This window comes from Pseudonaja textilis, chromosome 1 (assembly GCF_049901715.1).
Source record: "Pseudonaja textilis isolate UNSWEBS1 chromosome 1, rPseTex1.2, whole genome shotgun sequence".
NCBI lineage: Eukaryota > Metazoa > Chordata > Lepidosauria > Squamata > Elapidae > Pseudonaja > Pseudonaja textilis.
Window position 1 is genome coordinate 117681195 of NC_141990.1, and position 16399 is coordinate 117697593.

The 16399-nt window shown below is 35.7% G+C and overlaps 1 protein-coding gene across 1 annotated transcript in view; it reads left to right on the forward strand.

The window, feature by feature from the left end:
- The first annotated feature begins 898 nt into the window (after window positions 1-898).
- Window positions 899-16399, forward strand: part of LMBRD1 (LMBR1 domain containing 1) — a 60535-nt gene continuing 45034 nt past the window's right edge. The window contains exons 1-4 of the mRNA XM_026695168.2: window positions 899-983; window positions 2673-2849; window positions 10056-10116; window positions 14785-14882. Of these exons, the coding sequence (XP_026550953.1) occupies window positions 918-983; window positions 2673-2849; window positions 10056-10116; window positions 14785-14882 (402 nt within the window). The 5' untranslated portion in view covers window positions 899-917. The remainder of the gene's footprint in view (window positions 984-2672; window positions 2850-10055; window positions 10117-14784; window positions 14883-16399) is intronic.

The following is a 16399-nucleotide window of genomic DNA, read 5'->3' on the forward strand; positions in this document are numbered from 1 at the left end:
CTGGATGGTCGTCTTTAATACTGCTGTGCTGCCAGGTGATTAGGCTTCTTTCTGATCCACTCAAACAAGAATGACACACCAACTACCCATTACCCACTCACTACTCCAAATATTTGTGGATATTTATGGGAAGGTGTATGTACATACACATGATAACTGAGGCCAGTGATCTATATTACTGGAATTAAGCTTGCATTGGAAAGATATCCTGTGAGCAACCTTTCCTAGGAGGATCTGGACAGGTAGTCCTTGACTTATAACAGATCATTTAGTGACCATATGAAAGTACAACAGCACTGAAAAAAGTGCCTTATGACCATTTTTATACTTATGACCATTGCAGCATTCTCCAGACACATGATCCAAATTCAGATGCTTAGCAACTGATTCATATTTATAACACTTGCAGTGTCCCGGGGTCATGTGATCATCTTTTGCAATCTTCCCACAAAGTCAATGGGTGAGCCAGATTCACTTAACTATTACTAACTTAACAGTGATTCACTTAACAACTGTGGCCAAAAGAGGTGGTAAAATGGGGCAAAACTCACTTAACAGAAATTCTGGCCTCAATTGTGGTCGTAAGTCGAGGAATACCTATACTCCAACCTTAAATCACGAGCCCCTTACAACGTCACCCGCCACCCTGGGCCCAAACAACACATTTTCCTCACCCGAAAGCCTTAGCGCACTTCTTATAGGAACCTCGCTGAGCTCGCTTTCTCTCATTGGCTGCCGCTTTATGACACCAGCCAATTGAAACATTCCAAATGCCGTCGGGGCGTTCCGGCGAAAGCGTTACTTGGAGGTTCCTACGGCAACGGCCTCCCCCTCCCCCCTCAATTGCTCCTCCCCTCTCGGCGACGTTTCCGCAGCCGTTGCTCCTCTTCGCGCTTGTGCTGTTGCCGGAAGTAAAGATGGTGGCCTTCACCGCGGAGGCGGATCTGGTGACGGGATGGTGTCTCTTCGGCCTTGCTTTACTGGTAGGAGGAATAAAGCAGCGCTTTGGCTTCCCATTTATTTTCCTCCCCGTCTCGCTTCTCTCCTCACCGCTGACCAAGCTTCTCCCCTCTCTCACCGCCTCGGGGAGAAATAGTTTCAGGGGAGGCGGTTGAGTTCATGCTCGGCACCGACCCTGGGCTTTACTCTCTTGGGAACGAGCTGCGCTTTGCCCAATCAGGGTTACTCCTCAGGTAAACTTAGCCGAGACTGAAGCCGTAGTAGTCAGGATTATATTTGAAAGTGCGTATGTGGCGGAAGGAATTTAACCGGTGCCGCGGTGAGGAGACTCGCCGCCTCTGTCCTGGGTGAGCGGGACGAGCTGCGCAGCCCCGAAACCGAATCGTCCCCCCCCCCCCACTTTAGAAAAAACGTAATATAAAGTACACAACTTAGTCAGGCTTCTCTAGCACTGAGCACCTTATTAACCCCAATTAGGTTTATTTTGGCTTTGCCCTCCAGAAGGGACCAAGCCTGCAGTCTTGAAAAATCAAAACCCTCTTAAAGCAGGGTGCCCTGCATGAAATTGCAAATCAGTGACATTAGGCCTGTGTTTGAAGTATGAAATCGTGTGCTTCTGTTGTATCCCAAGTCTGTATAAGCTAAGTCATCACTAATATATTTTGTTTTACAAAAAAAGTTCAACCATCTGAACCTCAAGTCAATAGTAGATACAGGCAGGATACTTTTATAGAAAATGCAGCTAGGATGTGCTGCTTCTGTTTCTCCTGATTTAACACCTGTATAATTCCATTGCCTCTGTCATGGATGGTTTTTGGACAGTTTTCCTGGTCAGACAGTAGAGGACCATATATGCTTGGGAAAAACTGGACATAATCATGGTTTGTTAAATATGGTTAGTGGTCTTCATATATACATTAGGGTTAGGGTTGTTAGACCAAAACCAGAAACTACTGTATGTAATTTCTTATTATGTTGCATGAAATGGTTTATTTAGTAAACTAATATGCTGCAACAAACAGTTCAGTGAAAGTTTTCTCTGATGTGCTAATTAAAAACATTGAACTTTTTATTTGCTTTGTATTTGATTACATTCGTATTCATAGTTAACTGAAAAAGGTAACAATTACTTCAATTAGAATTTGTCTTTTGCTAGCTTCATTGGCATATCTGGCATTTTTTGTAACAAAATTACAGAATTGATCATTGCTGTCTTCCTGTTTTAATTTTTTAATCTTCCTAGTCTAATCTACAGCTCTGGGTTTTTGCGCATCTTCCTTCAAATATTATTCAGGCCTTAACTTTTTAAGATCAGCCAAGAATTCCTTTGTACTACAAGAGTAGATGCTGTATCCAATCATTGTTATTATATCAGAAAAATATCAACATTTTAAATAAGGAAATACAGTGCTACATATACAAAAGTCAGTATATTATGTTGCACTGATGATAATTGACTAAACAAAAGTCAAGGGCAGTGAGAGATGATGCGGTCTGTTTCAGAGATATGGCAATTGATAGGTTGAAACTGCACTTCAATAATATTTATGTACTGTAATTTTTCTAACATGTAAAGTTAAAATAAATAAGAGAATAAATTTCTCCAAATAAACATACTGAGAAAAATAGTGTTATTTCAGTATGTATATAAAGAATAAAATGAATGCTGAAATTAATTACTTTGTTACAATTATTTGTCTTATTTTTTTTAGGTCATTTTGGTGTTTTGCTGGGTTTATGTCCGCAAGTATCAGAGTAGGCAGGAAAGTGAAGTAATTTCCACCATAACATCTATTTTTGCTTTGGCAATTGCACTTATAACATCAGCTCTCCTTCCTGTGGACATTTTTCTAGTTTCTTATGTGAAGAACCAGAATGGAACTTTTAAGGTATTTATTCATCCCCCATTTTCTATAATTTTTATAACAAATCCTGTTCTTCTGGCTTTTTTGTTGTTTCTGTTTTGTTTGGGAAAGTAAAAAGTATTTGAATTCTTTTAAACTCTAGAAAGCAAATGCAATAAGTCTGATTTTTATGAATTATATTGACATGTTTATATTGTAATAAGTAGATTGCTGTGAGTTTCTTTAAAAAAAAATACTGGAATATTTGTTCTATTTTAAATGTGGTTTTTGTTAAAGCTTTTGATCTGAATGTTTGCTTAGAGTTAAAAGGCAGGATAGAAGCTGGATGAGTGAAGTATATAAGTCTACTGAACAAACACTTAGAAAGCCTGGTTTCATTCTGGCAAAGTTGCACATCATTTGTTTGAGAGATATAAATTAATTTGGTACGGTTTATATTAAAAGAAGACTAATCAGAATAGCCATTTCCTGATACCAGGTGCATAATATTGGATATAACCTAGCTTTCCAGAAAAATATTTTCAAATATGCTGGTTCCATCTTTTTGTTTTATTCCTGCCATTAAGATTGTAATACCAATTTTTAAATGAAGTGATTAATACTGATAGCAGAAAGGATATATATATTTTACTGTTAACTCTAATGGAAGGCATCTGATACCAGATAAAAACCTGGATTTCTAGAACAATATTTTGAAAAATATTGGTTCTGAATATAATCACAGGAATAAAACAAAAAAGTAGAACAAATGTATATTACACAGTGACATGAAACAAAAAAGAATCCATAAAAGACTACAAATAATTCATATGGATGAAAGAGTCTTCTGCTTTCTTACAGTGACAACACACAAAATTATTTTTAAACATGTTTTGGAAAATATAATAATTACTGAACACATTTTCTGATGAATTAGTTTCATCCCCAAGGACTTAAAGATTCTTCAAATTTGGACCCATTGATTTTCCAGTATTTCCAGTTCCTTATTCTATACATCATATCTATTGCCATTATTAATCTTCATCTACAAGGTGTACTCCCATCTTTTCATCTACTTCATGTTCAGGTAGAAAGGGACAAAAATATTTCAATAGCTGATACACACTTTAATAGATTAATGGGAAGTTTTAAACCTGAGTACCTGGATGAATAGCTATAACTGAGGATTCTAAATTTTGAGTGGCCTAATGGTTAGCTAGGGAATTTTAAGAACAGTAAATCTTTGATTTAACAGACCTCAAATTACTGGGTTTCAGATGCAACAAACTATACATATTATGAATGCTTCTGCCTATGCATAACATCCTGTTCAGATAATTAATGATGTGTAAAATAGGCATGCATATTCAGATATAATGGACATTCTAGTTTAACCATCACCATTTCCCTCCATTAGTTTGTTAAATCTTTACTTATGTTTTTAAATACAATACAGTACTGCCCTTCCAATGAGAGGAAAGGGGTGGGTTTCAGGGGGGAAGGAAGTTCACTTTTTTTTTTGTTCTTGTGAGTTTGGGCTAGAAGCTAGATAAATAACTAGCTGAAAAACAATATACTACTCTAACTGGTTATGAAGATTTTGACCTAGAAAACTCTTAAGGAACAGGAACCAGTAAAATTAAGTTGGCAGGAAAAAGGGTTTAGTCAAATGAGGTTTGAGTTGTTTTTGTTGTTTAACCCTGTCGTTGCTGTATGTGGATTTTGTGCAGTTCTCTATCTGACTGCTTGCTCAGACAGTTCATTGATTACTGAATGCTGATTTTGAAATGCAGTTCTCGGCATCTTATAGTTTCTTATAGATAAATATGAACAAATATTGTGTTTTTACTCATTTGTTTAATTGGATTCTTTGTATCAAGATTAAGACTTCTGTGGAGGACAGATCAATTTTAGGTCACATTTATGTAAAATTGAAAAATATAAGTGTTCACAAACTTTTAAGCACTGTTGTAAGGGGTAAATTGGATTTTCAATTAAAATCTTCTGAGGAAAGGGATTTGCTGAATTGCTCCAATTAGATTCTGGAGTAGGGTGGAGCATCTCCCTTTTCAAGAACAGGTAGTTGCTTGTAATTATTTCTCTCTTGGTATTCTTTCGCAGAAGAATCAGCACGGATACTATACAATGAAGTCAGAGACACTGACTTTTAGTTTTATATAAATAGCACTAGCAATAGCTAGATTTATATACTGCTTCGCAGTGTTTTATAGCCCTCTCTAAATGGATTATAGAGTCAGCATATTTCCCCCAACAATCTGGCTCCTCATTTTACCCACCTTGGAAGGATGGGAGGCTGAGTCAACCTTGAGCCTGGTGAGATTCGAACTGCCAAATTGCAGGCAGCTGGCAGTCAGCAGAAGTAGCCTGTACTACTGCATTCTAACCACTGCATCACCACGGCTCTTAATATAAAATAAGTAAAATAAATATATTTTCCATACACCGAACAAGATAGACAGGCAAACAGTAGCACCATCAGGTAAAATGATAGAGCACCCAGGGCACAGAAGGAAAAGGTGGGGAAAAGGGAAATTCCCCCTCCACGTCCACAGCAACCAATCACAGCACAGATTGCCTCATGCAGGAGCCAACACTCTTCAGCCAGTCAGCTGTAACTGTATTCTGGCTCACTGTACAACTTCACTGCTGTAACTACTAAATTTAAATATCTTACCAGATACCCTGGAATTCAAGAAAGGGGAGTATGAAAGTAGATGGTTCAAATTCTGGCAGCTGTATATGTATTCCAATAAGAATTATGCAACATGCTTCTACTTGTACATAAAGCATCCTTTGCTTTATTAATCTTCAAACATCCACAAACCACCTTATGAGTGTTCATGTTATCTCTGCAGGAGATTTGGGAGAAGTGTGGAAGCAGAATTCGATTGGCCAGCTGTCTTCAGTGAAATAGCCTTTACGTTCTCTACCAATTGAAAATTTTAGATGGTCTTGAAAGGCAGTTTCATGCATAATGCATTGCAGTAATGCAGTTGGGATGTTATGTGGTTGTTAATAATTGTGGCTAAATTATTCCTGTTCTGGAAAGGCTGTAGCGCTCTCTGCTACTGGAACTACTTGGATTTGAGTGACAAAACTAAAGCTAAAGTCCCGAATTTATCAGAGGAATTGCAGTCTCTTCCTGAATAGATTGAATGCTATTTTTCAAAACTATATTTGACCCAGGTTCAGTCTGTTTTACTATTTTCTTGATAGCTTTTCTCTTTCAAATCTTTAATTCTATTTTTTCCCCAGTTAAATGATTTTTTAAATATTTTTCTGAGTCTATGTCATTCCCATACTAGATTTTGTATGTCCTCTTTCTATGAAGTTCTAATATTGATATTGTGCAATTCACTGTAATTGAAGTTGGGTTTAGTCTTACAGTATAGATTGGTATGACTGGCCATATTAATTAGATCAATGGTAGACATATGAGTTCCTTTTTTAAACAAATCTGTGTTTGCCCACCCTCAGTTTAACTTTTGTGCTTTATAGCAGCAATTCTTGGTACAATCTTTTGTACAACTTTTTTGTACCATAGACTCCTTTGACGGTCTGGTGAAACGTAAGGGCATCTTTGCAGAAAAATACACTGCTCAAAAAAATAAAGGGAACACTTAACACAGTGTAATTCCAAGTCAATCACACTTCTGTGAAATCAAACTGTCCACTTAGGTAGCAACACTGATCAATTTCACAGGCTGTTGTGCAAATGGAATAGACAACAGGTGGAAAGCATAGGCAGTTAGCAAGACATCCTCAGTAAAGGAGTGGTTCTGCAGGTGGTGACCACAGACCACTTCTCAGTTCCTATGCTTTCTGGCTGATGGTTTGGTCACTTTTGAATGCTGGCGGTGCTTTCACTCTAGTGGTAGTGTGAGACGGAGTCTACAACCCACACAAGTGGCTCAGGTAGTGCAGCTCATCCAGGATGGCACATCAATGCAAGCTGTGGCAAGAAGGTTTGCTGTGTCTGTCAGCGTAGTGTCCAGAGCATGGGGGCACTCCCAGGAGACAGGCCAGTACATCAGGCGACATGGAGGAGGCTGTAGGAGGGCAACAACCCAGCATCAGGACCGCTACCTCTGCCTTTGTGCAGGGAGGGACAGGAGGAGCACTGCCAGAGCCCTGCAAAATGACCTCCAGTGAGTCCCAAATGTGCCTGTGGCTGCTCAAACGGTTAGAAACATTCCATGAGGTTGGTATGAGGGCCCAACATCCACAGGTGGGGGTTGTGCTTACTGCCCAACACCATGCAGGACGTTTGGCATTTTCCAGAGAACACCAAGATTGGCAAATTCGCCACTGGCACCCTGTGCTCTTTACAGATGAAAGCAGGTTCACACTGAGCACATGTGACAGGGTCTGGAGACGCCGTGGAGAACGTTCTGCTGCCTGCAACATCCTCCAGCATGACCGGTTTGGCAGTGGGTCAGTAATGGTGTGGGGTAACATTTCTTTAGGGGTCTGCACAGCCTTCCATGTGCTCGCCAGAGGTAGCCTGACTGCCATTAGGTACTGAGATGAGATGCTCAGACCCCTTGTGAGACCATATGCTGGTGCGGTTGGCCCTGGGTTCCTCCTAATGCAAGACAATGCTAGACCTCATGTGGCTGGAGTGTGTCAGCAGTTCCTGGAAGGCGAAGGCATTGATGCTATGGACTGGCCCGCCCGTTCCCCAGACCTGAATCCAATTGAGCACATCTGGGACATCATGTCTCGCTCCATCCACCAGTGCCACGTTGCACCACAGACTGACCAGGAGTTGTGGGATGCTTTAGTCCAGGTGTGGGAGGAGATCCCTCAGGAGACCATCCGCCACCTCATCAGGAGCATGCCCAGGCATTGTAGGGATGTCATATAGACATGTGGAGGCCACACACACTACTGAGCCTCATTTTGACTTGTTTTAAGGACATTACATCAAAGTTGGATCAGCCTGTAGTGTTTTTTTCCATTTTAATTTTGAGTGTAACTCCAAATCCAGACCTCCATGGGTTGCTAAATTTGATTTCCATTGATAATTTTTGCGTGATTTTGTTGTCAGCACATTCAACTATGTAATGAACAAAGTATTTAATAAGAATATTTCATTGATTCAGATCTAGGATGTCTTATTTTTGTGTTCCCTTTATTTTTTTGAGCAGTGTATATTAAGCACATAAAATATGTAGAGATGGACTATATTAGAAAAGAAAGCAGTTATGCATAAGCAGGCCATTAAAATACTTTTAAAATCACAAATGTATAATGTATCATTTTTTTTAATTCTTTAAATCAATAATTCTTTTTAGGGCATTGTAAGTTTAGATGCTTTGGTAATAGCAATAGCACTTAGACTTATGTACCGCTTCACGGTGCTTTACAGCCCTCTCTAAGTGGTTTACAGAATCAGCATATTGTCCCCATCAGTTTGGGTCCTCATTTTACCCACCTCAGAAGGATGGAAGACTAAGATTTATTAAAAGTTTTTTAAAGATTTTTTTTAAAAAAATATTAAGAAATCTGCTTTAGGGAGAGAAATGTTATCTTGAGTTTCATGCAAGTGAGATATTGTAGTCTTTTCCTAAGTGTGCATAGCTTGGGAAAAGAAGAATGGAGATGCTGCTGCCTGTATTTTGCAGTGCAAATTCTTGCTTTTGCTCATCAAGTTGATGTGATTTGCCTTGGTTGTTAATAAGGGCAACCTGAGTACAGTATATTGGTTTTGGTGACGTTATTAGGAAAGTAGCTAATGTTTAGGATTAAAATCATAAGATGTAGTATCTGAATGCTAACCATATCCAGTAGGATTTATCTGACAGCCAAGTACTACAAAGTTATAGAAAAGATGTTTACCATGTGTCTTGCAGGTGATCATAGAAAGCAATTTGGGATAGTTCAGTACATTATTTAGTTATATTTGGGATTTTGAATCAGAACTATGACAGCTGACAAGTGACTTAGAGATTTGCTGCTAATGCTTGGTGAAGGCAGTACAGAATTTCCTTCAGAATGATCCTGTATTGCAGGAAATTCTCATCTAGGTTTTTAACACCCACAGAAGTGAAAAGGCAGTTTTACTGAATATTTCAGAGCCTTGTGAATGTATTCAAGTCACTTGGGACCTCTGTTTGCTGCAATATCATTCTCAGAATTTGTACTCCTAACATTGTCAGTGTAAATGAAAGTAACATTTGAACGTTTTTTCCAAATGTGATCTGCTCTTGATATTGAGGGTTATATGTCAGAACCTGCTGTCTGCAGGCTTTCTAAAATATAAGAAAATACAAGAGGTTCTATGATTCAATAGTGATTAATCACAATAACGTAAGGATGGGACAGATTTTTTAAAATATAGAAGCATAATTCTATAAATTGATGGTTATTACACAAAGATCTTTTATTCAATTTAGATTATTTTTATTTTAGGTATTTCTATTTTATAACTTTATGCATCTCTAACCTATTTATTTTTGTGTGTCTGTTTTAATTGATGAAGCTGTCAAAGTTCTGACTGAGTGTCTCGAGGATTTTCAGATCTGGATGAGGAGTAACAGGTTCAGGCTCTGCTTTAACAATTAACTTGGGTATTTGACTCCCTAGATCTGGGGGCTTTTCATCTTTAGTTTTGCATAGGGTGGCACTACCCCATTTGAGATTGGAGTTATCCCAGGGTCTGGTACTAGGGTGAGTGTTTACCCAGAGTTTGCGGAGTATCTAAATTTAATAAGATAAAGAAAGCACCCTACAACATTAGAATATATCACCTACCTATTCTATTATTTCATTGCACTTTTTAATTAAGAAATATTAATATATCTACTTATAAGAAATACTGGCTACAAATAATCAACTAGAATAAATATTATTTACTGGACTAAATAACTACTATTTCTTATAGTCATATAAATAAATGACTAAAATATTTTAGCATGTTTTTTGCTTCCAACTTAATTAATGCATCTTAATAATATTTTTTGAAGAATCATTGCTGATTCTTAGTTCACCTTCATCCAATACATGCTAACTTTTACTATCATGTTATAGATTTCTTTATATAAAGAATTTTTCAATATTACTTTTAAATGGGTTCACTATTATTTGTTAAGGTGATTAATTATATATAATTAGACTATATGTTTGCACAGTTGCAGAGATTGATTTTTTAAAAAAATAATTAACTGGACATAAAAATAGCTGTTTAGGTACTCTAACAGTGTTTTCTTCTTCTGTGAACATTTGTAGGACTGGGCTGATGCCAATGCTACAAGACAAATTGAAGACACCGTATTATATGCATATTACAGTAAGTATTGCAAATATTTCTCTGTACTGAAATTTTTCATGAACTTAGAGTAAGGATGAAAAGCTTAGCAATTTCCAGAATTTAGTTAGATTTATTACATGACATTTCTATGGTGCCATAGTCCAAAATAGTTCTAATTGATCTCATGGGTATTCCTTTCATCTGATTTATACAATTTCAAAAGTTTTATGCTAGATTTAACACTTAGGATGATGTCCCAAGATTCTGTGACAATCACTGTATCACCTTCCCTGTCCTTTTTTTTTTCATATGTTCTTAGGGAATTCTGAACATTGTTAATCTTTCAACAATTTTTTTAAAAAATTCTTCATGCCTGTGAAGTCGTTTACATAGGAAGGCACATCTGTTTGACAAAGTGTTCAGTTTTCCATGACAAGGAACCATGTGTACTTGTAAAAGAATATTTTATATTTTATTTTTCATTAAATTTATATGCCGCCCACTCAGTTTCAAGCAACTCTGTGCCATTTATATTATCATAAAAGCAAAAGTACAAAATATTTTAAATATGACAACATTAAACATTAAAAAGCACAAAGATTAAGTTAGAAACCTGAATACAGCAGGGTGGATGGAGGAGGGATCTTCTTCCTAGTCCACTAGCCACTTCCACCATGGAATGCCTCCTTCAAGGCCCCATGTCAACATGTTAGGACAACAAGAGCCATTCATTGCTTTATCTGACCAAACTTTATTTCCTGCCTTTATTATTTTTACAAATAACTAAAGGTGGCAAACATACTCTCCTCCTCCTATTTTCCCCACAACAATCCTGTGAGGTGAATTGGGTTGACAGTGATTGGCCCAAAGACATTCAGCTAGCAGAGTGATTACAGAAACCTAAGCAAGGTCTGGCTTAACCAATACTTAGGAAGATACTACCAAGAAATTCCAAAATTCCAAGACTGCAGACTAGGAAGTTGAAAGACATTCCAGAAGAAGATAACAATTGTAATCTAATCCTGTATTGTTGCAAAAAATCCCCCACAAAGCATGTAGATAGTAATCAAGAGTGGAACTTGCCTCAAGGGTGAGTGTCCTTATATCTTGTATTTGGATGCAATATATATTTGTCATAAATATGTTTGAGTGTGTTTTATTACATTAATTAATATATTGACTATTTTTCATTACATAAAATGCAGCAACTATACAAGGTAGCATCAATTGTATTAAGAATATTACTGAAATTCAATATGATCAATTAAGGATTATTTGGTTAATAAAATAAATAAGCTGTAATAAATCTACATTGAACTCTCCCTTTGGGAGAGTATTAGTTATTGTAATAGTGATCTTTAAAAAAGAATCTTCAATATGTTTGCCCATCTCCTATGCTGATAATTATATGTTTATAAATTTTAATCACCTGTTATACTTGATAAATGGTTTCCTATCTGACTGAAGAAAATCATTAGGGAATTTTTTGTTTTTGACAAATAAAACATGTCAGTAAAGGGAGGATAAAGGTTTGTCAACTGCTTTGGTAATAGATACGGTATAAAGGTATAGGTATGATAGTCTCTAAGATACTTGTGTGACAAGTTCTTTCCTGCATGGGGACTTGGTAAATCTTCATTAAGAACTAAGGAGGACACGATGGAATCTTGTATTTAATAAGAAACAACATAGTTCAAAAGTAAATGTCCTACTTTGTTTTCACAATAATATCTATTTAAGTGTAAGCCTTCTAGTTGTTCTTGATTCCTAGAGACTACCTGGACATGTATCTATAATTTTCTTGATTGGGATGTTTGCCTTTGCCTTTTTCTTAGGGCTGAGAGATTGTGACTGGCCCAGTTGGCTTTGTGTCTTAAGCTGGACTCTAGAACCCAGGTTGTCCTGATTTCTAACTTAGTGCTGACACTGCTACAGTAAATTGAATCATTGGGATTTTGAATGACATTGGGATTTTGAAATTATGAAAGAAGAAACACATATTAAGTGGCTGAAACCACTCATGAAAGTTATAAATATTTTCTGTTTTGGAAGAATTATACTGGTATTTAGTGCAGTATATAAAACAATGGAAGTTTGATAAGAGTATAGGTTTGGTGCTGTTGCATAAACCAGCCTCCAGATGGTGGTAATGATTTACCTGTATACAAAATGTTCCTGATTATTGTTGTTCTAAGTAAATCAGATTAATGAGATTTATCTCCGTTACTCAATCTATGTTGAACTGAACCATGATTTAATAAAACAAGTATCAAAATACGTAATAGCACAACCAAATGTTAATCAGAGCTAATGATTGGATTAACCCGGAGCTACTTTTTATGGTTTTAAGAAAATCCAGTGTGTCAAGCCATTTCTGTTACAGGTTACTGCAGTTAGATTACTGTGAGTAGTTTCCTCCTGTGCTTCTGCAATCAAACAAAGAGTCCCAATGTTTAGATTATTTTGAACGACTCCCACCATTTTCATTGTATTTATATAGTTGTCAGCTTTTATAATTTTTGCATCATGTTTAGTTTATGGTTGTTTTGCGACTTGTTTTACATATCTGAAAACGTTGGCAAGCCATTTGCAAGTATACTGTAGGTGTGACATTGTATGTTAAAAAATGTATTGTTCATCTTGTCCAAAGCTGAATGTGTTTGACTAGACATAGAGTGCAAGTTTCTTCTGATCTGAGACTAGATGGCAGCAATGAAAAAGGGCTCTTTCACAGATGCTGAAGAATCTTTGAGATTGTTAATCTTGAGAAAAAATAGTTTAACTATTTTCTGCAGTGGGGAAATCTAGAGTTAGAGCGACTTGCAAACTACACAATTTGATTTTCATTTAAAGTAAGTCCTTCTGAAAATGGGCTCTCTATTTTCTGAGGCAAGGATTCCTTATGGGCTATCAGGCTATTAACTCTGTTGGAGTTCAAATAATATGTGGGAAAAGTGGTAGATACTTTCAACATTACCCTGTCTGAGAAATGTCTGCTCTTTATTCTAAAATGAATATTTTGATCATCCATTTTTAGCTTTAGTGGAGATTTTGGATGACAGGCAAAGTTTCAATGTGTGGTCGTAGAATGATGAGACATGTTTTTACAGCTTAGGTTGCTATTTTTATTGTAAAGTCAGCAACTTATTTATCGGTACTCACTTTATTAAAAAGAAATAATTTGTCTAAATCCAGATAAAAAATTCAGAATTCATTAAGGTTGACACGGTAAATGTAATAGAGTTGGAATTAAATTTGATCACTAGTATAAAAGCCATGAAGAATCTGTGGTAAGTGTGAGTGATTTTTTTTTTAGTGAATTCTAACAAAAACAAGTGGGATGATTTCCTAAGCAGCTTTTTTTTCTGAACATTTGATTGAAGAGTTGAAAAAAACAAAGAATATATTTCATTACCTAAGTTCCATATATATTCAGACTGGACTTGCATCCTATTCAAATCACAATGTAGCTTGTTTATTTTTGGCTTAGTTATTTATATAAATTCAACCATCATAGTTTGTTAATCATGAATAAGATTTTAACATGACCTATGAACCATCTATTGTGATTTATTGCGCAAATTGTAATTAAAATAAACAATAGCTTTGTATATGAACCAAGACTTATATGTATTCTTTGTGAGCCTTCAAAGGCTTAACAAAGTTGTATAAAATATTCAGTCAGTTAAATAACATTTTTTGAATGACAGCTGAATCTAATTAATTAAATCTTATTTTATCAAGACAGCTTGACAATATGCTTTATATGAAACAAGTATCAATTTTAAAGAATCTTTAAGAGATAAACCAAAATGACTGTAGATGAATACATGCTTTGTCCCATCTCTGGATGTACTCATGAACTGCTGTGTAATTATATAGAGATTTTTTCACTTACAAATCTTTTTGTTAAATGATTTATTTATTACAACATTTGCACCTCATCTGAATCCAAGATTTCCTGACAGCTCATATATAACAAACACTATAAAACTATCAGGTATAAATTCAAGTCTTTAAAAAAAATACAGGGTAACAATGAGACCCATTAAAATGATATTGAATATAGAACATAGAGGGTTGGAAGGGACCTTGGAGGTCTCCTGATTCAATCACCTGCTCAAGCAGGAGACCCTACACCATTTCAGACAATGGTTGTCCAGTCTCTCTTTGAAAGCCTCCAGTGATGGAGCACCCACAACTTCTGAAGGAAGCTATTCCATTGGTTGATTGCTCTAACCATTAGGAATTTTCTCCTTTGTTCTAGGTTGCTTCTCTCCTTGGTTATTTCCATCCATTGTTTCTTGTCTTGCCTTTTGGTGCTTTGGAAAATAGTTTGACTCTCTTGTCTTTGTAGGAGCAACATTCTTGGACCCTCTTGTTTGACCCTCTCATCTTTGAAATTAGCAACATTCCAAACTCAATTACATTTGTAAATGGAAGACTAGCCGTACTTATGAAAGTGTTTCTATTCCTTTATAGAGGAAGTCTTTGCTTTTTGGACAATTTGTAAAGCTTGCATATATTAATGACATAATACAAATTCTAACAGTTTGTACATTGAAACTAGAGAGACCTACTTCAACAGGATTCTACTTTGCTTGGTACCCCTGCTTTATTACGTTGTAGTAAACATGAATTTAATGTACTCATTTTGTGAATTGTTTTGTTTCAGAATGTCCCTGTTGTCTCATTCTTTCATTCTAGCCCTTTACTCCATCATATTATTCTGTGTATTTTTATGGATCCCATTTGTCTACTTCTACTATGAGGAGAAAGATGAAGATGATGGCAATGCGTGTTTGGTAAGATGCTTATACTGCTGTCAGTTGCTTGGTTGGATATGCCGGGTGAATAAGAAGGGTTTGATTTCTTCATTCCAGTGGTAGTTGAAACATTAAAAAAATTATCATGATGAAAAGAAATAATGTTGTCTTATATAAACTGAAGCTGTGGGTCCTTTCCCCCTTTGAATATCCTTATTGGGAGCACAGAGAGCTGCTTCATATAGCTCTGTTTAGTTCAGTATAATCTGCTTTGACAAGCAATAGCTTTTCGGGAGGAAAGGGGATGTAGAATCATACTGGGGCTTTTGCTTTTACTTATCCTTTTAACTGTTATGTCAGGATTATCTGATTCTTTCTCTATGCAAAGCATATGCTACATCACTAAGGTACATTTTTGCCTTGTGCCCACAGCTGTAGATTTCTTAAATCTGTTCAGAAAATTAAATGAAAATAAAATGCTCCTAAATGTGACATTAATGATCAAAATTGGTGAAAATGCTGGGGTTTGGGCCAGGTTCCCTAAGTCATTATCTCAGAGTGAAATGCACTGTTTAAAAATGCTCATATATTTATATATAACTAGAATTAACACCATAGCTTTATTGCAATATGATACTTATAGCCTCTTAAAATAATAGCTCCTTTTTTCTGTTTGGCAAATGTGCCTGTTAAGGCAGCATTGGAGACAAACTTTACAGTAAACCTTAATCTTACTAATAAGGGAAGAAGTTTTAATTAAAGCTGAATATTCATTAAGTGGAGGATGAATTCAGGCTACACTTGTACATGAAAATCTGCCCTACTAATTACAGTGAATAACTAATATTTTCTAGACTGATTTTTCAAATAACATGCTTTGCTTGGGACAAAGTCTGCTTTTTCCTAAAATTTGGATAAAGATAACACCCAGCAGATTTTAATCTATTAAATTGATATCTGTTAAACTGAGGTTCACTATAATATAGTAAACTACTTAACATTTGTCTACAATCACAATTCTCTTTTTTTTATAATTTTTATTTTATTTTAACAAGACAACATAAACATACCACAAAAAACATAAAAATATCCTCCTTCTTCATGAATTTACATACAGTGCATCGATTGGTTTACCACTTTTTTTGTGCATCCATTTCCTAGTCACTAATATAATTATATTACATAATAGCTCATATTATCAATCAATAATTGTATGACCTAATACCATCACTAAAAAAAATCATTTATCTATAATTTTGTTAATTCATATTTTAACGAGATAACTATAGTTTACTTAATTTATTTTACAATAAATCATAAGATCATACCAAATCTATCTTGATAATGTTTTATAAAGATAATATCAAGAAAAAAATTTTTTTATGCTATACAATCACAATTCTCAAAATTCTTTTTTTCTTATTTTATAAATGGAAGCTGTTGCCACTATATCGTGGTTTGATTTTGTTCTTCTCTAGAAACTAGATTTGAAAGGATTTTATTAGTGTGACTGTAAAATAAATGAGAATAATTCCTGGCATTAAATGTTACTTTCC